The sequence below is a fragment of the Atractosteus spatula genome, chromosome 11 (genome assembly GCF_055471065.1).
Source record: "Atractosteus spatula isolate fAtrSpa1 chromosome 11, fAtrSpa1.hap1, whole genome shotgun sequence".
Classification (NCBI taxonomy): Eukaryota; Metazoa; Chordata; class Actinopteri; order Semionotiformes; family Lepisosteidae; genus Atractosteus; species Atractosteus spatula.
Window position 1 is genome coordinate 34,181,757 of NC_142716.1, and position 25,555 is coordinate 34,207,311.

A 25,555-nucleotide genomic window follows, 5' to 3' on the forward strand; every position below is an offset into this window, starting at 1 on the left:
AACAAAGCAGGAAACCACTTCAACTTGGAGAAAAACATAACATATTATTAAGTACACTGCTGAAGAAACAAAATAGTCTGAAGGGATGTTTAAGCAGAAGAATTTCTTCATTGCCATCTTGTCTCCCTCATTTTTATGTTAACAGGAATTCATCCAGAATTCCTATAAGAGGCCCACTGGCCCTGCTGTTCTGTAATATCCCTGCATGTATGTTGTACTTTTCATCTCGAAGGATCCTAAAGAGCTTGACATGCAGCAGCCACAGTGCACAACAAGTGAGAAACAGCTTCACCCATCGTATTATGGAGGAGCTTGAGGGAAATCTAGATGGTTCAAGCCAGGATTGGAAATTGAAATGCTCTCAGAAAGAGTGCCAAGGAATCTTTAATTGCCAAGTAATTAGGACCTTCAGGAAGAGGGAGAGGTTATCCAACTCATTGTCCTTGAATTGCTGTTCACAGTTATTGAGCTGCCTCTTCAAGCCTTTTCAAGGAGAACGTGGTTCTGAGGTTTTGTTCTGCAGGTCTCCGCATTAGAGCAAGGTTTATTTTTCATTCACGTTCCGTTTGCCATCTGCACAAGGCCGGGCGGTTATTGTGTGCTCTCATTGTGATTCTCAGTGTCTCCTGATGTTCCCTCTTGTTGTGTTCCCAGGAGAAGGAGAAGAAGTACATGCTGCCGCTGGACAATCTGAAAGTGCGCGATGTGGAGAAGGGCTTCATGTCAAGTAAACACATCTTCGCCCTCTTCAACACAGAGCAGAGGTGAGCCGCACACGACTCATACCCACTAGGTATTTGCGGAAATGGCTGGCGAGAATGGAACCATTTGTTTTGTAGAGACGTGTTCTCAGGTGGGAGAAAACGTGCAGGGAATCCTCTTGATTTAACACTGGTAACTAAACAAAGAAACAAGAGTCACGCATCACATTTAAAAATGAGCAGAAGCCTCACATTGTCTCCTGTAGCAGGAATAGAAGGAAGCTGTTAATGTGCCCTTGACTGTTTCCTGGATTGCCAAAGCCTTTCGTCCTCTTTATTGAATATTAATTCAACAGCATGTAGGACAGGAGAGGAAATATGAGTGCGCTAACAGGGCCTCATTAACACCGCTGTAGGGTGTACAATAGCCCACCATATGTATTCCAGCCTTTGAAGAACTGTTACTGGATTTAGCAAAGACAATGCAGGTGTATGTCAAATTATGTCAACATTTTTAATTAAAATGTGATAGAAGCATAATAAAAAGGCATATTGAGTTAGTCAGAAAGCTAACTGTAAAAAATAATTCCATCTGTAAATACACCGTGTGCAGAATGTTTCATTCCTTAAAAATATATTGCTAATACATTCTGTAAATGTAATCTAGTTTTAGCACTGCACTAGTATGTACATATGACTGCATACAGCATGTGCAGAGTAATGTTTATACAGTATATATTTGTTGCCGTGCAACATTAAGCTACAACAAAAATACAGTGCAAAGAAAAAATGTGATCACATTAACAAATGTCTGTCAGAAACTAAGGAACCAATAATCTAAAACCATTTGTGGAATAAATGGGTTAATCCAAGAAAAGGGTATTCTGAAGAATTAGCAGTCCAAAGTTGCCCAGACCCACTTATTTATAAACATACGAAAATACCTGAAAATATGTATCAAAAAGAGCAAACAGTGAACAGCACTTAGGAAACCTAAATATCGATGGCAGACACTTTTGTAAGTTGTCTCTGTTTATTTAAGGATGTACAGTATTTACCAAAGTTACCGAAACAATATCTGGGTGATGTGTCCAAATCTAAAAATATATGTAAAACACAGAGCAAGAGCTGAAGGAGAGTCCACAGGCTTTAAGACCCAGGAAGAACAATGGGCTTGATGAGACGCTGAAACACACCAGCCCTAAGCTGCAAGAGACCCTGCTCAAACTCTCCACTTCCCTGAGCCTTACCCAGCACCAAATAGCCTCGGGACTGCCCAGCTAAAACACCTACAATTACAATCAGATTACAGCACAACACAAAGACAAGTACACCACCTATTGGGACACCAACACAACACAAACCACGGTGTTTTGCGGACAGGACTGTATGGGGGAGGAGATTCAGTGTGTGGAGGTGGCTGCCCAGGGTGTTGCCTCGTGCCACAGCCAGTAGGATTGAACATCTCTAATGGGGAGGGAAGGGAAAATGGGGCAGTTGAATTGAATTGAACTTATTGCCCATAAGGAAGTTTGTCTTGCACATCAAGAGCTTGTGTCAAGAACTTATTAGCTCAGTTGTGTCATCTGTTCACTCTGGGAGTGTTCATTTTCTCGTTTTTAATTATGTAATTTGTATTTAGGGTGCTTGTAAGCAGATATTGATTTGACTGTGTTCTTGATCTTGTGTGAGTGTTTTACATTTGTCATCTGTCATTGCTGGCTGTGCTTTGGCAATACCTTTAGTGATATTACCAATAAAGCACTTTTGCATTTGAAGTTATAGGCATACACACACACAAATCTCGCTTTTCCATAAAAGCCTGGCTGAGTGAGAGGAGCCCAGCCCAGTTCAGCGACGCACACAGTACTGTGTCCTTCAATACTACTGTGTCGGCAGATGCCAAGCAGCAGCGGAGGGTTTCGGGGAAGTCTTGGTGATTGCAGGCCTGGCTCTATGGAACATGTGGAGTTTGTTTATAATTTGTACTGTCCAGGACGTCTGAGGGAGGGGACCAAAAAAATACCTATTGCAGAATAATTAAGCCCCTAATTAAATCCAGACCCACAGACTCAGAAATAAGGTTTCGCTTGTTAGGAAAGAATTTCTTTGCTAGCCACAAAGAGTGAGAGGGAGAGCATGGCACTGCAGCCAGGATTCTGTCACTCTGAGGCACACAGTGTCCTGCAGCGCCCCCTAGCCTCTATCTGTTGTACTGTTCCGAGTTCGCTGGCCAGGGGGGTCTACTGTGCAGTGTCCCAGGCTGACAGTAATCAAACCCCAGGAAACTCTTAAATTAAAACCAGCTAGGGATTTGCACTGCAGCTATTCCACAGGAATTCCTGGCTTTCACAAAACCGGGCGATGAAATAACAAATTCTGATGAGAACGAGAGAGGGAATGAAAGGTTTTGTAAATTGGTGGCGGGAGAGGCAGGAGGCAGGGCCATTTGCAGTGAGAGAGGGTAGAGCATGTGGGGTCTGTTCCTCTCACCAGGGCTCTGTGGTCATTTGTTTACTGCTGCCCTTAGACTCTCTCAGCTCAATGGCAGTCACTGTCCTGCGGGATATTCACAGGAGCGCTGCAAAGCCAAACACAACTACACCCTGCCAGGAACTGTTCCTGCAGCCATTCTGGGTTGCACTTGGCTCACGTTTCTCAACTTCATGGCTTGGAGCATGAGGTAAAATCCACTGCTTGGTGTGTTTACCTTGGGCCTTATTGTTCTTCCTACACTTTTAAAGAATCATGATTCAGCCTCAAACATAGAGCTATTTACTCTGACTGGGCAAGGAGATCAAGAACTGGAAGCAGGAGGCACTTCTTTACATGGACAGCTGCCAAGTCATATTATAGTTGTTGCTCCACTGGCATCCTTAAGAAAATATGGGATAGGTCAACTACAAGCTACTGGTTGCTTCCAGCTTCTTGATTTTTAGCATTGCTGTGCACCTAACCAAGTTGCAATGGGTTCTATATTTAAATTGATAGAATCCTGTGCTGGAGCGATCTAATGAAAACCACACTGGTTCCCTAGTGTTCCAGAAGTATGGTGTACAGTGCCTTAGGCCTCTTTCAGTACGATGTATTGCAGGGCTTTATTAAAACTCCTAGATTTGTATCATAAGAGAATGTGTCTCATTTTCAGCAGTATTTTGATTCCTAACTTTACATCAGCTAGTTTCCTTGGGGAACTGGTGATTTCTTTTGGTTGTCAAGTAGTCACATTTGAAGCAGGCTGTTAATTAATTGATCAGAGTGCAGTCCAATTTATCATTTAAGAAGCTAAAATGAACTGGATTCTTGATGTTGGGGAAATTGGAGGGCCAGCTCTCCTAGAGCCTGCTAGGGAGAATTTCATAAGCTGAATGTTAACACAACACGGACTGCTGGAGAGAAGGCACATATGACAGCAAAAAAAAAAGCGCACTGGACTCTCCTCTCTTCACTGGAGTTGGGAGTATTGAGTTTCCAATCAGAGCCAGTCATCCTGAGGAACATTTTCCACAATGGCAGGCTGAGCCCCAGATGGACTGTTTGATCTCCCAGAGCCTGTCTTCCAAAAAACAACAGGATAATTACAGAGAATATTTAACAGATGGCTTGCATTCCTGCTCTCTGCATTGCTGTGGGTTGCAGTCCTCTGCCTCCCCGTCATCCTATCGTGTATACAGTTCCAGAACAGACTGGGAAAGAGAGAGGGGAGTGTGCACTAGTAGCTGAGCTGAGAGACTGGGAGGGAGGCATTGCTGTCTGGTGTCAGAGCTGAGGAATTAAGCAGCTGTCTGACTTGTTGCTTTTTCTTTTGTGCTGGTATAAGTGTGCGCCAGCCTGGTTTTGCATGGCAGTGTGCTATGAGCATGGAGTTATTTTTTACATGTGCAATTGTGTGTCTACTGTACGTCTGAGTAGGCATGACAGTTTCTAAGTTGTAGAGGATGCTGATTGTCAGTGAGAGGTGAAGCTAGTTCCTTCTGATCTGTAAGGGACGTTTGCAAACTCGTCGGGGATGAGAAGTGAAATGTAAATGCCAGATTGTTATTGACGTGTGCATGTGAGCGGGTGTGTTTCTCCCAGAGTAACTCGAGCTTCTCCTGTCCCATTGGCAGGAATGTGTACAAGGACTACCGGTACCTGGAGCTGGCCTGCGACTCCCAGGAGGAGGTGGACAGCTGGAAGGCCTCCCTGCTGCGCGCAGGAGTGTACCCCGAGAAATCCTTTGTGAGTGCCTGCCCCCTTCCTGATGGAAAAAGCCCTTCCCTTTCCCTCTCTCACACCCTGCTGGCCAGGGCTGGATCTGGACCTGCACCCAGCTCTCTTACTCTCACTGTCACAGACAGTGAGATTGAAGTTTCAGGAGCGACAGGAGTGGAGAATGGAGCACCTCTGCTCTTGTCCTTACCTCCTGCTGTACTGGAGCTTTACTCTTAGTGTTACAGTGGTCTTGGCTGCTCTTGACCCTGCTAGGTGGAAGCATTGCACATTGGGTGTATCTGTTTGATATATTGTCATTTCTATCTGTATCCGATCGTAAATGTATCAACCATTAAGAGCTTAAAGTTTTAAGATCTGGAAATAAGGGAGCAAGCTGTTAATAAGTATAAGAGAGAACACAACAAAGTTCACTTTGAAAGACAGTGTATTTTTTAAAGGAAAGAGTGCAGAAAATGATCAACAGAAGTCTAAGTAATCAAGTAGATCAATTAAAGGCATCAGGTAGCACCAGTGATCACCAGCTCAATTAGAATAGGAAACAGCAGACACAGGGGCCTCCCAAGTCCTGATCCCTGATCCGGAGGGTCAGCTCCACTCAGGAAAACTTCTCCGTCTGAGTCCTCTCTTCCCATCCCTGCTCCTGGATCTGCTCTCCTTTTCCCATCCCTGCTCCCAGTCTGCTCTCCTTTTCCCATCCCTGCTCCCAGCTCTGCTCTCCTCTTCCCATCCCTGCTCCCAGCTCTGCTCTCCTCTTCCCATCCCTTCTCCCAGCTCTGCTCTCCTTTTCCCATCCCTGCTCCCGGCTCTGCTCTCCTCTTCCCATCCCTTCTCCCAGCTCTGCTCTCCTTTTCCCATCCCTATTCCCAGCTCTGTATTCTACCTTTCTGTCCCTGCTCCCAGCTCTCCTCTCCTTTCATTCCTGCTCCCAGCTGTGTACCTTCAGTACAGTACAGTCATTTTTTAGGATGCTTAATAAAAAAAATGTTTTTGGATAATCTTGAAATCTTTTAAATGATTTTTCTTGGATCCTGGGTTCAGTTGGACTGGACTGTTGGTCAGATAGACCTTTTTTTCTTCAGAGGGGGCTGCTTCTGACTGTCTTCTGTGTCCTCTGTCACAGGTGGACAGTGAAGACTCGGGCCCCTCCGATAATTTCTCCATGGACCCCCAGCTGGAGCGGCAGGTGGAGACAATCCGGAACCTGGTGGACTCCTACATGGCCATCGTCAACAAGTGCATCCGCGACCTCATGCCCAAGACCATCATGCACCTCATGATCAACAATGTAAGGAGCTATTTGACATGGGCGGAGCTTGGTACTTCACCACCATGTGTGTCATCTCAGCAGTCCTGATCCAGCTCAGGGCCACCCTGTGACACAGGCATGACACTACCCTGCTCTCCCTTTGGCATCTCTTTCCGTCTTGCTCTATCATCCTTTTCTTCCTCCTCCGAGTCCCTGGGTCAAACGCTTTTCTGGTAGCTGCTGGCACGTGCTCTCCCTCTCTCCCTCTCATTCTCTGTGTCGTCTCCCCAGTCTCTCTCAGCCTTTCCCCGTCTCCTCCCAGGTGAAGGAGTTCATCAACGCCGAGCTGCTGGCCCAGCTGTACTCGACCGGGGACCAGAGCGCGCTCATGGACGAGTCGCCGGAGCAGGCGCAGCGGCGGGATGAGGTCCTGCGCACTCATCACGCCCTGAAGGAGGCGCTGGCCATCATCGGCGACATTTCCACCACCACCATTACCACCCCCCTTCCGCCGCCGGTCGACAGCTCCTGGCTGCAAGCGGGGCAGGGGGGCTCCCGCAGGTACCACCCGCAGGGGGACGAGGGGGGGAGTTTAGAGGAGGAAGAGGGGTGGGCTGTTAGAATGAGGGGAGGAGTGTGGGGGCAATTAGAGATGAGGACAGGAGTGTCGGGGGTAATTAGGGGGAAAAAGAGGGGTGTAGGTGCATTAAGAGAAGTGGGATATGGAGGGCAGTTAGTGGATTTCAGGGGAACAGTAATTCAGTGTGCAGCAACCTACTCTATAACTATTACATCTAATTTGCGTTCTAGGAACAAGTAAAGGTTTATTCCATGCCGAAAAGAGAAGAAAAGAAACGCAAAATGTTTCGGCTGTGGAGCCTTCTTCACAAGGTTCCTCCGAAGGCTCACCTGAAGAAGGCTCCACAGCCGAAACGTGTTTCCTTTCTTCTCTTTTCAGCCTGGAATAAACCTTTACTTGTTCCTTTGCAGCCTACGCATGCCGACGCAGCTCCCTACTTGAACTAACTAACTGGGCGCTATCCTGTGTCCAAGCAGTTATTTCCATGGGGATTGTGGGATGGGCCCCCAGGCGCTGGGGCAGGAGACTTTCATCTTCCTCTGTGTCTCATAGGTCACCCCCTCCAAGCCCCACGGCCCCTCGGCGAATGCAGCTGGGCTCCAGGGCCCCCGCTCCCCCTGTGCCCTCGCGCCCTGGCCCACTTCCCCCCTTCAACAACAGTGCCGACGCCCTGCCCCCCCAGGTGCCCAGTCGGCCCAACCGTGCCCCGCCCAGCATTCCCAGGTGAGCACAGTCATCGATTCAGCCAGACGTCCTGCTGTTCTTTCTGTCAGTGTCAGGCAGGTGGGAATTGAAAGAACTCTTGCTGTCACACCACTGGTTTAATGCAAAGTTGTACGTTTCCCTGTGTAGGAAAATAAGGTAACCTACAGTTGATGGTAAAAATGATGTCCAAAATGCTTTTGTCACATTACAAAATTTGCTTGTGTGTATTAGTACCGCAGGCTTGTGTGCCATGAATACACACCCACTACAGAGTATTAATGCACTGTGTAGTGATGCACACACGCACTCCCAGTGTATTAACATTCCTGTGGTAAGAGCCTCAGTGACAGCAGTGGTTATTGGAGATGGGTGGTGTGAGTTTACCCATGTGTTTCTCATACTATACTCCCTCAGTCTAGACAACTCTCTCTCTCTCTCCCCCTCTCTTTTCTCTCTCTATCACATTATTCTCCATCCTTTCCCCCTCTCTGTCTCTCTGGTCCCACACCTACAACTCACACCGTGGATGGAAAATCACTTGATATTGTTTAAAGCGCATTTTAGTGGAGTATCAGTTCATTTGTACTGGAGTGTTACGTTTCTGGCAGGTTTATGATTATCAGAAATGTGATTTCATTCACAAGAAAAAAAAAATCCTGAGTTTGTGAAGATCCCGCTTCTGTCAGTGAAAAACACCCGCTGCTCAGCCCGGTTGTATTCAGGCTGTGGTTAAACTCAATGAGCTGCAGTAACTGTATTTTTTCCCACTCTAATACTCTTGATTTCTCTCTAACGGTTTCTCTGCTCTCTGCTTTCCTCCTTCTCTAACTCCCCGTGTCTCTTTCAACCCCTTTTTCTGTTTTCTGTGTTTCCTTGCCCTTTTGACTTCTGTCTCTTACCTCACATCACCTCCTTCTCTCCACCACCACGACTTCTCTGCTCCTTCTCTCCCCCCCCCCTTCTCTTCCTCCTTCATCACTCTTTCTGTCATCGCTGCTACTTTTGTCCTTCCTTTCTCCTCCCCCTGTTTCCGTCTGTCTCTCTTTCTCTCTGCAGCCGGCGGCCTCCTCCCTCTCCTACCAGACCCACGATTATTCGTCCTGGAGACCCTTCCCTCCTGGACTGAGAGGCTGCGAGCCTTCCCAGGGTCCCCCACCCCCCAAGCCCGACCAGGCTTGCCATAAAGTCCTGCATGCTCCCCACCCAGTGTGCCCAGTATAGCTCCTCCGTGTCCCAGTATAGTAGCCCTGTGCTGTGCCTGCTGTCATGGTGTTTCATTGTGTCTCAGTGCTGTCCTGCCTGCGGTCTGGTAGGCTGGGTAGGCATACCTCCTAGTTCTAGTTCTTTCTTCCCAGACCATAGCTGTTGGGTAAATTGTACCAGCACACTGATTTGCAGGGTCACAGTGAGTCTTAATGGCACAGAGTATCAGTGTCCTGGCGCTGCCCTCCCAAGACTGTGTGCCAGAGAGACACAGTGCCAATGCAGTACACACTCCCAGCCGCTGGCTCTGGCTGAAGATGCACTCACGAGCTCAAGAAAGTAGCCTGAAGAAAATAGATCGCAAATGATGGTCTCGGGCTCTTTCCAGGTTTTTGGTTTTGCAGGTTTGGTGATTTAGTGCACACATTTACTGTACCGGTTTGCGTCGGTGTTGCATTGAGGTCTAATTTGTCATACGCACCTCTGTCCATTAACGTACAGTGTGTGCACATGTCCGTCAGCGTGCTTACTGTATGTCTCTCACCTGCCTGGATGGCAGTGCTAGAGTAAGCTCCCCTTTATAGCTTTTGCTGATAGTTTGCTGGGTCTTTGTCTGGATAAAAGCTACACATAAGAATACAAGAGCATAAGGCATTTTGGACTTTGTGACTTTTTACATGAAGCTAAAGGCTGAGGTGACACAGTATGTTCATATACTGATCCTGGTTATTGTATGTTTACCACCTTATCCGTCTTTCTGCCTTTTGTGTTTGTTTATGACTTTCAAAGTATAATGAATTCTGTAACCGAGTATAGTGCTAATTGATTACTGTTAGTCTGATTACTGTATCAGTTTCTGGTGGTCTGTGTGTATCCCTGTCTCTTGTCTCTGTATGTGTGGCAGTCTGTCATTCTTCAAGTGCGGTTTGCTTGTTTTTTGATGCAGTACAATAAATGTACATCCATCGCTGTCTGCCTGATATCCTAACTGCCTGTCGGTGTATGTCTGTCTTTGTTGGTTGACTGTCAGGTGTTCCACACACAGCCAGCCTGTCTCTCCATCCGAGTGTGAGTTAACATCACAGACAGCGCAGTGTCGGGTGTGCTGAGAAGCCTGTCAGCTGGATCTTGTGATGAGGACTATGGCGTGGGGCACACAGTGTTTGGGGAGAGCAGAGCAGTGATAGATACACTGTGCCAGTACTACATGTACAAAAGTCCATCCCGGATTTGGGACAGTACATCACACTCCGCCTCCAACCTCCTGGACTGCTGCAGGACATAGATGATCTTAGTATTGCATGCCTGGGAAAAAGATTGTTGTAAATGAAATATTAATAATATTGACATATTGTACTCTCCAAAGCCAAGGACTTGATGTTGTAATTTTCTATTAGCGATAATGGGATGTATGCGCGCGTGTGCCTGTGTGTCTGCATTTGTTGTTGTTGTTGTTGTTGTTTCTGTTGTTCAGGTCAGTTTGAGTCATAAACACCGCATCTTGACCGGAGGAATTCCTTCTCAGTTCTCCGTTCTGTCTGATAAAAGGGTCAGGGGGTGTCCTGGCGGGGACGGTACGGAGGGAATGTGTGAGTGTAGATCTGGTCCTGACAGCTGCTCCTGAGTTTGCTTTCACCAAGCTGAAAAGCAGATGTTTCCCACGTCAGAGCTGCCTCAGAAAGTTAACGGGTGTGGGGCCACTCACTAGTCCAGTCTGCCAGTTAAGATTTGCAGTGCCATAGTTACAGCGCACTATTGTGTGTACTGCTGGGTTCTGATAAGTCATCTCTATGTCTGGTATACAGTATATTGTACCCTCCGTAGGTATTGGGGAAGTGGTGTCAAAATTGCTGTTTTTGCTGTTTGCTCAAACAATTTGGATTTGAGATGAAAAGATTAATATGAGGCAAAAGTACAGAATGTCTCATTTAATTTTATTTTTTTTCTGTGCATATGTGCTTTAGCGTTTTAGATTAAATAAAAATGAAGGGCAAGCTGTGGTGTTTGGTAGAAAAAGAAATATTTTGTCAGTATTGTGCATTGGTGACAGATGTGCAACAGACGCCCCCATTGTTGAAGACAATTGGATGTAAGAAAGTATTGATTCGTGTGCATTGTTCCCACCTGACCCCTGTCAGAACAGTGTCCTGATGACTCCTGTCAGTGTTCACCAGTGGGATGCCATGAGCAGCCTAGCATATAGAAGCTGGTCCACCCACAGCCAGTTCTCACCCTTTAGATCATATCGATTAGTGTTGGTGACTGTTCCAGCCTTGCCTTGCTAAGCAGACAGATGGAACACCAGGACCAGGACAATCTGCCAGAGCTACAGTAAAAGGTGTCACTGGAACTCTAGACAGTATAAATGATCTTTCAATACCATTAATTTTTGAACTGGTTCCAATCCCCAATGCTCAAATAAGACATGAATGTTATTGTGTGTTTTTTTACATTAAATGTCTACACTACAGTATACACACAGCAGCTTTGATATGTGTCTGTGTACCTGGCACTTATACATTGTACACCTGGTGAACAAGTACTTATCAGAACCACCCAGATTAGTCTATTCCAAAGAGACAATCCTAGGCAAGTATGGGTTGATTATCAGACAGCTGTGTGATTAATATAAGCCCTGGTTGTTAGTGCAGATTCTCTGTTACTTAGGCACTTAGGTTCCAGAGAGTAAAAGGACTTTGGGTCAGACATGTAGCAGGGCTTCTCCGAGGCTCGAGATTTCTGTGGGCTGCTGTGAGCGAACAGTGATACGTTCATTCATACAGGACGGCCTTCACTGCCTGCTGTCTCCTAGCAGAGCGAAGCCCACAAGTGCATGGTGCAGGTGACATTGTGGAGCTCTGGTATGAGCTAGCTTTGCTGAGATGTAGTGGGGGGCTTTGGGAGTACTCCTGTATATTATAGCTCCAGATTCCTCGCCTTGTGTTTAGGATTTGTAATCGTATGACTGCTTCAAGCCTCTCTGTCTCCCTTGCAGTCAGTCTGTTTTGGAGTCGAAATGTTTGCTTGTCTTTTTCTCTGAACACCCAGTCCAGCTAGCCTGCCCTGCTGTGTCTCTGTCTGCCTGCTGGGAATAGTGCCTGTGCCTCCAGCCATGCCTCACCTCCCCCAGCCTGCCCCCATCCTCAAGCTCAAAGTCATTCCATTGTGTGCAGGCTGGGGGACCCCCTGTCCCTGCCTTCATCTCCCGATCTGCCCCCCACCCCTGTCTTCTTTACTCTGGCGCTGTGTCAGTCTTTGTCTTTGCTGTAAGACTGTCACCATGATGCTGTCCTCTGAGCCGACTGTATTAGGCTGTATATAAATATTTTGGGGACGATCCCTGACTGTAGACAGTGTCTTATGTAATCCTCGGCCTCTCTATATCTCTCCAGTTAAACTCTTGCTGTTCAATAAAACCTCTGGCGTTTCCAGTCTCTGGTCTGCTGTCTTTCTTTGCTGGTGTCTCCCTGCTCTCCACTAATTCTGAAAACAGCTCAAAGTGCACTGCAGTTGGACATCAGCCATTCTGTTTTGTTCAGTGCCACATAGATGATTTTTACTTTCTGGCAGAATGCCCTTGTAAAAGAGTCTTCTCTCTCAGTAGATTCCCTTCTAGATAAATGAGCAGTATACTGTACACTATAGGAATCTTTATATCTATATATAGGAAACAGTCCCTTTTGCCAAGTCTGTTCTTTAGTATTTTATTCTTTAAAGATTTTTTTTTAAAACAAGCAGTGTAGTGCAGTGTTCTGAATACAAGGCTTCAATCTGGTTTCAAGTATTCACACATGGACAGGTGAGTGTCTGAGGTTCTTGACAATACTGGTGTGAAATGAGTAGCATGAGGGAGAACTTGATGCCCTGGTAGCAGTGTGCTCCAATTCTGTCCTTGTGGTGTGATGTAAGCTCAGCGTCCATCTCGCCTGCAAACTCTGTTTCCTTCACAGTGCCCTTATCCAGTGTGTTTCACCTGAACATGTTCCAACTCACTGCACAACAACAGCCTTGCAGATATATTATCAGTTTTACTTCTGCCGGTAACCATTGATCGGTCTGCATTATTAATGGATTCCCCCTGTCTGTGTTCTTGTCCAGGAGACTTCCGCCAGCTGTCCCCTTGAGGCCACCGCACTGAGCTCCACCCCTCCACCCAAACCTCTTGTCACAGGTCCCACCCTTTGTCCTGCCTTGGACAGTGATCTCTTAACATGACGACTGTCACGTCAACAGGACTCTAGTCCCTGCCTTGAATCAGAGTCACCCACCTACAGTACCATCGCTGCCCCCAGACATCTTTTATCATGAGGGTCTGTCAGTAGAAGAGTACCCCACTTCCCTCGCTATTCTCCACGTTGTAAGATACTTGTATTTATTGCACGTTTGCAATCCTGGCTCAAGTGCGCCAGACTTCAAACTGGACTCTGCTTGACTTGAATGATCTCTGTCCTGTCTGTAGTTTCTACTTACAGTACATACAGTATTACCTGTTATTTAGCTGGCTGCCAACCTGAACTCCACATCTTTTCTGTGCTGTAAAGCGTGTGCGTCTGTCTGTATGCATCAGTGTGCCCCCCTGTAAATAAATACTATTACAAATAATGGTTCCCCCGGCCGAAATAAACAGTTTCTTTTTCATATCTGTTTTTTTATTTGTTTTAGCCTGCCCTCTTCAGAGTGCACTGCTGCTTGCTTCTACAGCGACAGTCCCCGTAAGGCCTGAGTAATTCTTGAAATTATACATAATACAAAACAGGTGGCTGCAAACAGTAAATTTAATATAGACCGATGACAGGAATAACATTAAAAATGTTTGGCTGATCTTGGAGAAAAAAAAAAAGTTTTTTAAAAACTCTTTGTGTTTGCCGATTATGATAGCTACAACTCTGAGCTGGGTGAAGGCTGTTCGAAGCTCCTATTAGCTCCACATCCGATTTAAGTTCAGTGAACACGACCAAGCTGGGCAGGACGTTGCGTTTGGTGGGAAGGTGAACGTCGTTAATGTCCAAACACGTGACAGCTGTGTTGGCGAAGGCTGGTCAGGCTGCCCTGACCTTCCGAAGAGTGAAATAAAGAATAATACGAAACCAAGTGCTGACCATTTCAAACAAACGCCTTATCTTTACTCCAGAGTAGCTCGGTAAATAAAAGATATAAAGATAAGCGAGGCCGCCTCGTTTACAATTTAAAGGGAAAGGCGTGCGGGGGAGTCCGCTGTTTGAGCTACGTTTCTTCCTTCCTGTTCAGAGCGGCCGTGGTTGTCATGGAGTCCAGAGTGGACACTGGGACGGGAGCTCTGAGGCGGTATCCACACAAAACACAATTAGAAAAAAAAAGAAAAAGTATAAATCCAACCAAAGAAGGAAGATAAATACGAAAGGAGCCCCTGGAGAACAGCTGCGAAGCCCTCCACACTCCCCAGTGCGGGGAGATCCGGGGACCTTGGAGTGATGGATCAGCCGGCGGCGTCTCTGGCAGGGCAGGGGGGGCTGGAGAGCAGAAAGCCGAAGACGGGACACAAGCCCAGGGCCGGCGAAGTCAAGGTGAGAATCTAGTGCCCTCTAGTGGCGCGACACGCCGACTGCACTGGGATTCGTATTCCTGCTATTCTCTCGGCACTTGCACAGCAAGGTATGGTAGGTAGTGTGGCTTTTTTTTAGTGTATAGGTTTTTTTAACATTTCCCAATCGATATTTCAGACACCCTCCGATGCGTGCACAGTTTCCTCATCAGAAAAAAAACTAACGTTGTTATTCAAACATCAAAAACACATTTAAAATTAAAAGGACTAAACAAAAGTCAGTTTTGTGAACAAAAACATTAGCCCTGACATGCCAGAAGGTCTGGAGACACATTCTGAGCCACCAACCCTAAACAGGTCCGAAACAAAAGCATGGCAAGGTGACGGGGACGAAAGGCAGTTCCCACTAAGGTTTATTTGAAAAGTAGCTGTGTAACGGCAGGCAACAGTACCTTGTCTGGAAGACAATTTACAGTTCAGACTTTAATAGGATGAAGTGAGAATGACATATTTCAAAAATAAATAGAATGACACCACTTCCATCTGCTCTGCTGGGGGGAGGTTAGCTGTGTGCTCAGTCGTGAGCAGCGTTATCAGCAGGATTTAAGAGTATTTGTAGCTGGAAGCAGTACGTGCGATCCCAGCCTCCAGCGTGCGATTCCTTGCTCCCGCGCTCACCCGCTGGGTGTCCGGGGGCCCGGCTCGCTCCGCCCCTCCGCCCACGGGCCAGCCTCACTGCAGGAAGCGGGACAGGTCCTCGCGGATCTCCGCCTCGTCCCAGGGCCCCTGGATGTTGTCCTTGTGCCGCTGCAGGCGCAGGAGCAGCAGGGGGCACAGCAGGGCGAGGGAGAGCAGCAGGGTGGCGAGCAGCGCGGCGCCCGCGGGCGTCAGGCTGGCCACGCCCGCCACGCCGCCCAGCGACACCAGCGCGGCCGCCCAGGGGTAGGCGCCGGGGCGGCGGGCGCGCAGCCGGTGCAGCAGGCAGGGCCAGAGCGCGAACACCAGCAGGGCGGCCGTCAGCGTGGAGAAGGCGTGCAGGGCGCCGGGCAGCCGCGAGGCCAGGCAGACGGAGGCGAAGAGCGCGGCGTTGAGCGACAGGCTGCCGGGGGGGCTGGGCGAGGCGTAGGGGAAGGACACCAGGTGCGCCAGCAGCATGAGGGCGGCCATGGCGTGCACCGTGTCCGTGCTCACCGACTCCGTCAGCGTCTTCAGCACCGGGGAGAACCCGAAGGTGAAGGCCAGGAAGATGGCCGCGCTCTGCAGGTCCGCCCAGCGCGTGCGCGCGCACCCCCGCCGGCCCCCCAGCGCCTCATAGGCGCCGTAGCCCAGCAGGGCGCAGGGCGCGCTGGCGGCCAGCAGCAGCAGCGGGGGCAGCTGGCCCTGCTCCATGCAGGACCACAGCGTGAGGAAGATGGCCACGCAGGACAGCTGCTGCGCCACCAGCCCGGCCTCCCGCACCACCGCCCAGTACCGGTACCGCCGCACGCCCACGTTGTGCCGCAGCTCCTCCAGGAAGCGCCGGTCCACGTAGTTGTCGGGGAACGGCTGCCGCTCGTACAGGACCTTCCGCCACGGCACCGCGGGGGTGGATCCAGGGTCACTCTCCGCCCCCATTCTGCCCCTGCGGGAGAGTAGCAAGGCTGTGAGGGCTGGCACTGCACTGGCACTCAGACTGGGCCTGGCCCTGAGACTGGGACTGGGATTGACACCGACTCTGGCACCAAGACTGCTCTGACACTGACATTGGCACCAAGACTGGCACTCAGACTGAGACTGGGATTGACACTGACACTGACACCGACACCGAGACTGACATTGAGACTAGCATTTGGACTGGCACCAACACTGACATTAGCACCAAGACTGGCACTCAGACTGACACTGGCACTTGGACTGACACTGGGACTGGCACAAAGCCTGCACTTGGACTGACACTGGGACTGGCACAAAGCCTGCACTGAAACTGACATTGAGACTGTACTTGTACTTGTACTGACGCTGGCTGTAGACACCCAGGCAGCTACACCCGTCACACTGACAGCACGGACAATGACCAGCACACATGAATCACACACCTCGCAGCACTACTGACAGTGCGAACGGCACAGCACAGCCGGGAACTGCTGAAACACGCCACTCCTGACCCACATGTCAGCTCTGTTCACGTGCTGCAGCGGATCCCTGTTTATGAGTGGCTGGAGTGCAGGAATCGCTTCCCAGTCCTGGTGCTGGAGACCCTCAGTCCCGTTAGTTTTTGTTCCAGCCAAGCTGTCAGTCACGCCGTTGAATTTTTTAATTGACTTAATGACATGATTAATTTGACCTGTGTGACTGTTTTCAGACTACAAACCTTCAGGAAGCAGCCTTTTAACCATTACACTTCTTAATTAAAATCAAATCCCAAACTCTTGAGTTGAAAAAAAAAACACTTGCAAATGTTACAATCAAGCAGCTGATGAATTCAATTAAGGCCTCAGTGAGGTGATGAAGCTCAGCTGGAATGAAAACCCGCAGGCGTGTGGGTCTCCAGGACCTGCCCTACACAAATGACTCTACCCAAAGGGTTGTGGGGGTAGTGAACAAGCTGCCCAGCCACGTTGTGGAAGCTGATATCCCAGTTTCTTCCAAAACACAGCTGGGTGAGATACAGGGCCAGTTAGCTGCTAACTACCAGACGAGCTACGTGTGCTGAATGGCCTCCTCTCTTAAGTGCACTAAATTAAACTAGGGCGGCACAGTAGCGCCGTGATGAGCACTGCTGCCTCGCACCGCTGAGCCCAGGGTTCAATTCTGGACCCGCGGTGCTGTCTGAGTGGAGTTTGTATGTTCTCCCCGTATTCGGGTGCGTTTCCTCCGGGTTCCTCCCCCGGTCCAAAGGCCTACTGGGAGGTTAATAGGCCCGGGTGTGACCGTGTGCGTGTCCTGCGATGGACTGGCTTCCCGTACAGGGTACACCCTGCCTTGCGCCCGTTGCTTGCTGGGACAGGCTCCGGTTACCCCGCAACCCCGAACTAGATGAGGCGGGTAGAAAATGGACTGCAGGAACTAGCAGGTACGGGCTACAGCATGTAAAATACATCTCGGTATTTAATTCAATCTCCCTGAGCTTACCTGTTATCACAACGCCGTATGAAAAAACATTTCCATTTCTCTGAAAAATTCCATAGGTACCTAGCATGTGTTTCACTAGGAGAATAAAAGTCCCCCCAAAACAAACGTAGAAAACAGGAAGCAGTGAGTGATAGGCTACCACTGATTTCACGAGTGTTATAGAGCGACCTGCATCTGCGAAGTGTCTTCAGTAGCCGAGAGCGCCCCCTGTCGAGGAACTGTTAAAGCACCATTGAGGACACTCGAGTCTATTAAGAGGAGAACGGTGTTTCGATAACAGGTCTGCCCAGTAATAAACGTTAGCACTTATGCTTTATCTAAATGTTATCGTCTGTTCTAATTGTTAATCTAATCTGGAATAATAATGTAATTATTATCTTCCGCTCCTCTAAACTGTTAGCGTCTTTCTTCTGATAGCCTGAGGCTGAGCGCTGTCTCTGCAGCCTGCAGGTCGAGAAAGTGTCGGGAGTCGATGTCCAAAAGGGAGTTTGCAGGTGTTAAACAGGTTATAACTTTACAGCTGCTCAAATACTCTGCGTTTTAATGCTGTATTCACGGCATGTCACCCGAAAAGAAGTATTAAACTGAATAATTAATAACATTTCAAAGAAGGTCCGATAGTATGGGTCGGGGTCTTGTCTGTGGAGCCGTGGGCGCGCTCAGGGCGGTCTCGCCAGGCCCGGCGGTTTCTCAGTAGGGCGGCTCTCTGTCTCTCTGCCACAGGTAACCCGGGTGAATATCGGCCCCCCCCCCCCCACTGACGGCCCCCCTGTCCCGGCTCTGCACGGTAAAGAGTTACACACGACCCGACACGTTCATTTCGGGTGTTTTGCAGAAAACGGAGTCTTTTTTTCCCTTTGGGGGAAACAAATGGCTCTTTTAGAGTCTCGGTGGGTTAAAGTACAATGACACCCACTGCTGGTCAAAAATAAACAGACTCCTCCGCAATGTGAAAAGATCACGGATTAGAGCTTCTTGTAATTGGCGGAGCGGTTGGAAGGTTGCCAGTTCAAATCCCGGAGCTAGCAGAGGAATCCTACTCCGTTGGGCTCCTGAGCAAGGCCCTTAACCCCATCTGCTCCAGGGGTGCCGTACAATGGCTGACCCTGCGCTCTGACCCCAGGCTCTCTCCCTGTCTGTGTGTCTCATGGAGAGCAAGCTGGGGTATGCGAAAAGATAATTCCTAATGCAAGAAAATTGTAAAGGGTTAATAAAGAGATATTATTATTATTATTATTATTATAAAGGATGGTCAGTGAGAACTGATGGGTCGTGGGGAGCCCACGCGCATGGGACAGCACCCGCGCCGTTCAGAGCTGCCGCCTCCACCTCCGGGATCCCGGCACCAGACCCAGGGACCCTCCAGACCCAAACGGTACTGCCGCTCTCCTGCGCGACGCGTCCCCTAGGCCTTAGGCACGTCCTTCAGCTGCGGGCCTGTAGCCGCGGCAGCCGCTGCCGGAGCAGCAAAAAGGTCACAGACCAGAGGAGCCGGTCGGCCCGTCAAGCTCGTTCAGCTGAACAGTCCGCAGATTTTAACACCCTTTTGTCCGTTGGTGGTCTTCGGTGTCGTTGCTCCTGACCCCTCTGCTGCTCCCCAGGTTGGCGGTGGCGTGGCCGGTCTCGTGCAGCACGGGCCGGGGCCGAGAGCCGGAGTCCGGGGGCAGGAGGAGAGTCTGCTGCCGCCCCCCCAGAGACAGGACCAGGCCGGGCGGCCGGCTGCTCAAGGCCAGGTGAGACGCCAGCGGCAGCCGGGGGGGCCGAGGCTGTGCGATCAGTCCCTGCTCTGGTTCTGCCGGCTAACTGTGGTGTCCTTCCCCCAGGCTGAGGCCCCTGTGTCTGGCGGACGTCGGTGGCCCAACCGTGGGTCAGTGTCAAGGTATCGTCCCTGGACACTCGTGCGGTCAGCGCAGGACCCCGGCACCCACAGTCCTGCAGGTAGCCTGGACAGAGCTGCGGCCTCTGGTCACTGGCCATCCTACGTTTCTGTTCACCTTCACGAAACTGGCTTCAGCCAAGGCTGTCGGGACTAGGCCATTCACAACTCTCCAGGTTTCGCTGTCTGGTCAGTTTTCCTCTGACAGGTGTGAGACAGGAGCTGTGATTCTGTGCCTTTCTGCCCAACTGTGCAGGGCTGAGGACATACAGGGAGGCAGGCACCCTCTCTAGTGTGATGAAGATGGCTCACCCTCAGCTGGTAGGGTAACTGTAAGAGCAGCACAAACACTCCCTCTCATTCCAACACCTCGGGAAAATGTAAAAATAATACAGTCCAAAAGGGCAGGAAGACTTCATTGTTCACACTGAACTTATTAGAAAGAATATATTATAGTGTTCTCCTCTGTCCCATTTAGTGATTCAGGCCATTGCATTGCTCAAGGGGTGATAGTCACCACTGTTAGGCTTTTCAAGAGCCTGGCCAAAGAGCGCCAGCTTCTAAGCCACACCGAGATCTTCAGCCACTCTCAGAGCCACAGCTAAGGGGGACCTCAGGATTGTCCAACAAGGTGAACTCAATGGGCTCAATTCTGCACCTCAGTCTTATGTAAAATACTCTATTAATGCACACAGTACTGTCATACATTTGATCATCCTCACCTACCACCCTTCATTAAACTCATTTACACTTTCAGTATCTTCCTGCATTATGAAGGTCCTATTGTGGAGTTCATGTAGGTGCCTTGCCTTGCAGACTGCATCTCCTGAAATATTCACTCCCAGAAGATGGCGCTGTCTACTGGGCACCACTGTGGACAGGAACTGCAGTAATGTGGAAGCTGGTCACACACAAAGAAACAGGAGCCTTTTTCCCCGATTCCTGCTGCAAGCAGTCATTTATTGTCTGTATGAAGGCACTGCCAAAGCCGGTCACCCTGCGACACAAATTTCAACTGCACTGTCACCTCATCTACGCGAGCAGAGTGACGTCTCCCTCTCAGAGCCAGCGGCGAGCACACTGACCCCTTCATCTTCTAACACGTCACTGTGCGCCATCTCTCCAAGCTGGTTAGTAACATGACCCAGGCTCGAACCCACAGCACATGAATCAGGGCGCAAAGGTAAGTCTCTTTACCAGCTGAGCCACTCTGCAGCTTCTTCTTGGTTCGTTTTATGAAGGTCTGTTTATTATTCCTTTACACATTTAAATAATTTGGAATCTATGTAGAAAAGTGAACTGGAAAAATATACACACGCTTAATGAGGTCAGTTGAACATTTCACTTGAAAAAGAGGAGAACCCAGAATCTGTCATGTCTCGGTGCAGCAGGTCGGGGTTCAGGGGCTCTGAGTCTCAGGGCAGCAGGTCGGGGTTCAGGGGCTGTGAGTCTCAGGGCAGCAGGTCGGGGTTCAGGGGCTGTGAGTCTCAGGGCAGCAGGTCGGGGTTCAGGGGCTCTGTGCTATGGTGCATTAGTTCGGGGCTCAGGGGCTCCGAGTCTGTGGTTCATCAGTTTGGGGCTCAGGGGCTCTGTGCTATGGTGCATTAGTTCGGGACTCAGGGGCTCTGAGTCTGTGGTTCATCAGTTCGGGGCTCAGGGGCTCCGAGTCTCTGCAGCAGGTCGGGGCCCAGGGGCTCTGCGCTGTGTGGAACAAAAGCTCATGAGGGCTCACCCTCTGGGACTAGGACTGTTTCACAGTAAGAAGCCTGGCACTATTCAGTCAAATGTGAAACCTCCTTTTCAGCTCTGGCCAGCAGCCTCTTGTTGACGTCAATAACACTGCTATCATGTGAAAGCCCTTTCCGTCATCCCAGTGTCTCTCTTCAGTCACGTGGCCAGGATCTGAAGACGTGCAGCCTCATTTCAGATTGTTTGCATAGCTGTGCACATGGCTGCCGTGGGCTGTGCAGGGAGCACAGCTTGTAAAGGGGATAAAGTGAGCAATGTCACTAATCCCTCAGGGCACATGAGGAGTAAGCCAGAATCACTGCAGACTTGTACAGGCACAACAACGTAAAAACGTAAAACAATGTTTCAGCAGAATTTAGTCATAGGAGAGTTCCTTTTTGCAGAGCTACCTATGGGGGAGGGGTATGCATCATGCCTGCTAATCACATAAACGGCTTCTGCTCTTTTTTTCTAAATTCATAAAAATGCAATTTGATCTTTAAAAGAAAAAATTAGATCAGACCAGTCTCTCTTTGACACAACATGTAACAGTCCCTCTTAACATCAACCATCTTCCAAGACAAAAAGAAAACCCTCAGGAGCAGAGATAATGAGCCCTGATGAAAAGAAATCGCAGTTCGGGTTTTTGCTGGAGGTATTGTAAGGTTCGTCTGCTGAAGCAGCGATTTGCCTTCACACAATCCATGACGAAGCACGTGGGCGACAGTAGCGCTCCGCTCTTGAGCTTGACCTGTCTTTTCAGTTGAATTAAACAAGAAGACCACTGGGCAGAGAAATCCAAGAGTGGGGACAGACTGTAGAGGAGTCGGCGTTGTGTCCAGGAGCAGCCTACCGCCCACCTGGCCCCCTCCCCCAAGCCCTGTGAGTGGCGCGCCGGGCCGGGCCTGGCTGGGCCGCCTGTCCCCCCCCCCCCCCGTCCGGCTGCGCTACGTGCGGCTCCTCCTCTTGTCGTCGAAGAGGCTGCGCAGCAGGTAGACCTGGACGCCGGACACCAGCACCATGACCAGCAGGTTGGTGCAGGACCACAGGTTGACGCGCTCATAGTTGCTCTCCTGCAGGTTGCGGTCCCGCGCCTCGAACGCCCGCAGCAGCGTCTGGATCTGGACGCTCTTTCCCAGCCGTGCCTTTACGCTGTTGATCGTCTCCTGGGGGGAGGGGAGGGAGAGAGGCGGCGTGAGGCTGCAAAGGAGAAGACCCAGCCCGTCTGCCTGCTAGCCTGCGCGGGTGGCTCAAGGATCACGTGCGCCTGGGCGTCAGCTGTGATAGAGCGGCTGTGCAGCCTGTTTCCTCCTCCCGCCACCCTTTGCATAAATTCCGAACAGCTGCGCCAGGGCCCGAGCGGTGCAAACCTCTCTGCCCGGCTCCCCACCCTCCACACCCCGCTGTCAGAAGCAAGAAGGAGAAGGGGCAGGAGGGGAAAAAGAAGGCTGTGACCTTCTAGAAGTCACAGATATGGACTTCAAAAGAGTTCATTTAAAAAGAAGTGAATCCGACGAACCCGCAGCCAGCAGTGAAGCACCACTCACAGTCACGACAGGCCTGAAGCTGCGAGCGTCGTCCCTCCCTGTTCCCCTCTGACCAAGCGGACGGCCGCCAGGCTGGGGTTTATTACACTGACTGCGCGACGGCATGTGACCAGGAACCGGGCGAAGGCTTGGATCTGTTTGAACCCAGGAGGACAGAGCCTGCGCCCATGTGCTGTAACAGAGGGGGCAGCTGGCTGCCTGTGCTCACTGCTGGCTCGCGGCCAGAGCGCTGTGACCCCAGCTCCAGTGCAGAGCTCTCTGCTAAATAAACACAGGGGACAGAACGACCTGACCAGTCAGCCCAAGCCCCTGCCCGGACCGGGGGGCACACACTGAGTGGGGCCAGGCTGGGAGGGGCCTGACTCCTGGGGCAGGGGAGAGGGGAGAGGGGAGCAGACGTACCATGATGTCCTCCAGCTTCATGTCCAGCAGGTCTGTCCCGTGCACGTACTCCTTCCAGTCCTCTGGGTCTGGCCCCTCCTCGGCCTCCATGTTGTCCAGGATCAGCTCGAAGAAGACGATCTTCTCCGACACGGAGCTGAACGTGTTGTCAAAGCAGAACATGTAGTCTCCATCCTCCGCCTCCACCCTGCGAGAGAGGCGCACAGCTGAGCCCAGCGCAGAGCGAAAAGCGGACCTGGGTGCGAACAAGCCCAGCAAGAGCAGCAGGGCGACGGCTGATATAACTCAGCAGTTTAAAATTCAAGAGACCTTATTCAGCAGAAAACCTGGAGTGATTTTTCTGCAGAAATCCTATAATGGTCACTTGCACAGGAGTCTCACCAACCCTCCTCCTGGAGACCCGCAACCCAGTTCTTCTTACAGATCACAATAGAACCCTCACCTAATGCCTGGGAGCACCTTGCTTAAGCAACTGATCAGTTCAAAAATGTGTCACTGAAAGGGAAGACTGGTCCTTGAGGACTTCAGGAAATTCTCATTTTTGTTTCAAATGATTTCGAAACCAACCACCCGCTTAACTGATCGCAGTTAAATAGTTCCAGGCCCTTATTTAGAAAAATAATTTAAAAGCTGCCAATAAGAATGGAGGGGCAGGGGCTCTCCTGGACCAGGGTTGGACGCCTCTACTGTAAAGGAATAACAAAGGCTTTAAAACCACATATGCAACACGGTGTACTTTTGATCCACCTCACAGAAAACTGTAGGAGGGATGGGCGGGTTGGGCTGCAGGGACGCAGAGGTGGAGATCAGCACGGAAACAACGTGCTCCTCCAGGAGGCGGGTTCGAGACGGTGGGTACGTACGTGTGCACGCCGTCCGATTTCCTGTGATCCCTCACCAGCACGTTCCCCGCCGGCGAGGACAGGTAGAAGTCGACATCCAGCCCCGCCCCGTCCAGCACCTGGAGCCCCCGGGCAGAGCCGGGGAGGAGAGAGGACGCCTGTGAGCCCTCACACGTGAGCGCGGGGGAGAATCGCAGTCGGCTTTCCCCGAGCTGCCCCCCACATTCTCACTAGCGGCATCGACCACGCCATTTCTGCTGATCACTAACATCATAGTATCACTCAGCCCAGCGAAGGTAGAAAAGCAGTGTGGCGCAGGGAGGCGAGATGAGGGCGTGTATCCTGAGACATGCACAGCTGGGCGAGCGATCTGACGACAGGCGTGGTGATTCATGGGGCTGGGAAACGCGCAGTCCTACTATTACGAAACAACCCCAAATATTTGAGCACAGAACAGCACTGCCTACGACTCAACTCCGTGCCAGCCATTTAAAACCTCAAACCGTTAGAACCCGCTGCCACACAGGCTGTTCCGAAGACTGAGATGTTTCACGATCAGTTCTCGCCTCACAATACCACCTCCCCCCACCCAGTCGCTATTATTCTATACAGTATTGAGCTTTGCTCGCTGAAAAGTATTTTTACACTACAGGGCGGCTGCAAACAGAAACGGCTCACATCTTAAAGACGGACAAGATCGTGCTCAACAGGAGAAGAGTGCGGAAACGACAATCGAGCAGAAGAAGAATCCAGCCGTCGTCAGGTCCGCATATATACAGCTGCACGAAACAGCAGGACATCTTTGACTCCAGGTACATTAGAACTCCACACTGGCGACAATGGTAAGGAAAGGGAAGCACACACACGCACGCAGTCTGCTTCTAATTCCGGCAGATGACTTGAGCACAGAGACACCGCATTCCGGGTCCTGCCGGCACTGTCAGGAAGGTGAAACGGGAGAACCCCTGGCCATTGGGCTGCTGTCTGGGAAGTACGTCTCCGTGCAGACGCAATAAAGCAACATCCCGCTGCCCAGTGCAGCCCGTACATACGGAATGAAATCGGTAGTCGAAATGCCCCTTGTCGGTAACATTAGCCAATAGTTCTGAATCCTGGAGACCATCTGAAATAAACGAAACCATCTAATCGCTCGAACGAAAACTGTTCAGGTTCAAAATTGGCGCCGCTCGCAACAGCCGCTACTAGCAACTGCACTAATCCCTGCGATAATGAGCGTCTTGCTAACAGCACATTTATTACCGCTTGTATTTTAAGTACCCGTTAGATACCTGGTACTCGATCTCAAGGGAGGCATCTTTCTTCATGGTCTGGTAGAAGCACTCCTTGCGGCCGGCGGGCAGGGTGAAAGTGAAGTCGCTGTCCAGGGACTGGGAGAAGGCGCAGGCGAACTGGACCCGCATCGACACACACAAGGACAGCACAGCCAGTACCGCTAACACGTCCATCCCTGCTCCACACCCCCCACACACGCTGCACTAGGACTAAACACGCCGAGACAAAACACGAACTGGAGTGAGATCCTGCAAAAAAATAAATAAAGAAGAACACTCGGTATTTCTGATCAACACAGCAGAAATCACGCACTTACAATCGCAACTCGCCGAAACTTCCTCGGGCAGCCCAGCCAGTGAGCGCGAGGCGCAGCGAGGGGAGGCTCTCGCAAGGACCCCTTGTCAACCAATCACAGCTCGGCACAGGATCAGAGGTGGACTATTCTAAATGCCTGTTTCAAATTGATTAAAAGTCTAAAAAAAGCCTAACATTAATAAAATGTTGATTATGATGTATTTAATCAGGTGAAGAAAATCTGTGATGCACTGTTTTCTCTGAAGGCTGGGAAATCCTTCAGTAATCGTG

At 50.2% G+C, this 25,555-nt stretch overlaps 3 protein-coding genes across 5 annotated transcripts in view; 1 reads left to right on the forward strand and 2 right to left on the reverse strand.

Annotated features, from left to right (window-relative positions):
- dnm3a (dynamin 3a) overlaps positions 1 to 12,082 on the forward strand; it is a 52,955-nt gene extending 40,873 nt beyond the window's left edge. The window contains exons 16-21 of the mRNA XM_088926951.1: positions 655 to 764; positions 4,811 to 4,922; positions 6,037 to 6,201; positions 6,485 to 6,723; positions 7,295 to 7,465; positions 8,504 to 12,082. Coding sequence (XP_088783077.1) covers positions 655 to 764; positions 4,811 to 4,922; positions 6,037 to 6,201; positions 6,485 to 6,723; positions 7,295 to 7,465; positions 8,504 to 8,573 — 867 coding nt within the window. The 3' untranslated portion in view covers positions 8,574 to 12,082. The remainder of the gene's footprint in view (positions 1 to 654; positions 765 to 4,810; positions 4,923 to 6,036; positions 6,202 to 6,484; positions 6,724 to 7,294; positions 7,466 to 8,503) is intronic.
- A 1,326-nt stretch (positions 12,083 to 13,408) lies between these two features.
- Positions 13,409 to 17,431, reverse strand: pigc (phosphatidylinositol glycan anchor biosynthesis, class C). The gene is made up of 2 exons (XM_088926952.1): positions 17,283 to 17,431; positions 13,409 to 15,792 (listed from the first exon to the last, which is right to left on the reverse strand). Exon 2 carries the CDS (start codon positions 15,783 to 15,785, stop codon positions 14,904 to 14,906), a length of 882 nt encoding a protein of 293 aa, XP_088783078.1. The 5' UTR covers positions 15,786 to 15,792; positions 17,283 to 17,431; the 3' UTR covers positions 13,409 to 14,903.
- Positions 17,432 to 20,086: 2,655 nt separating this feature from the next.
- Positions 20,087 to 25,361, reverse strand: tmed5 (transmembrane p24 trafficking protein 5). Of its 3 annotated transcripts, none has more exons than XM_088927916.1 (5): positions 25,287 to 25,361; positions 24,967 to 25,179; positions 23,699 to 23,796; positions 22,836 to 23,022; positions 20,087 to 22,052 (listed from the first exon to the last, which is right to left on the reverse strand). In XM_088927916.1, exons 2-5 carry the CDS (start codon positions 25,141 to 25,143, stop codon positions 21,834 to 21,836), a joined length of 681 nt encoding a protein of 226 aa, XP_088784042.1. In that variant the 5' UTR covers positions 25,144 to 25,179; positions 25,287 to 25,361; the 3' UTR covers positions 20,087 to 21,833. The 3 variants fall into 3 exon arrangements, with proteins under 3 accessions (XP_088784042.1, XP_088784043.1, XP_088784041.1); XM_088927917.1 differs by having other exon boundaries at positions 25,283 to 25,301; XM_088927915.1 differs by having other exon boundaries at positions 24,967 to 25,344.
- Positions 25,362 to 25,555: the final 194 nt, after the last annotated feature.

What these genes read in the sequence shown, in the direction of transcription:
- pigc (XM_088926952.1), bottom strand. Translation starts at nt 15,785, where the DNA reads ATGGGGGCGGAGAGTGACCCTGGATCCACCCCCGCGGTGCCGTGGCGG.
- tmed5 (XM_088927916.1), bottom strand. Translation starts at nt 25,143, where the DNA reads ATGGACGTGTTAGCGGTACTGGCTGTGCTGTCCTTGTGTGTGTCGATG. An exon ending in CCCTTGAGATCGAGTACCAG is followed by an intron (nt 23,797 to 24,966) that starts GTATCTAACGGG and finishes CGGGGGCTCCAG; the next exon opens with GTGCTGGACGGGGCGGGGCT. An exon ending in TGAAGCTGGAGGACATCATG is followed by an intron (nt 22,053 to 22,835) that starts GTACGTCTGCTC and finishes CCCTCCCCCCAG; the next exon opens with GAGACGATCAACAGCGTAAA.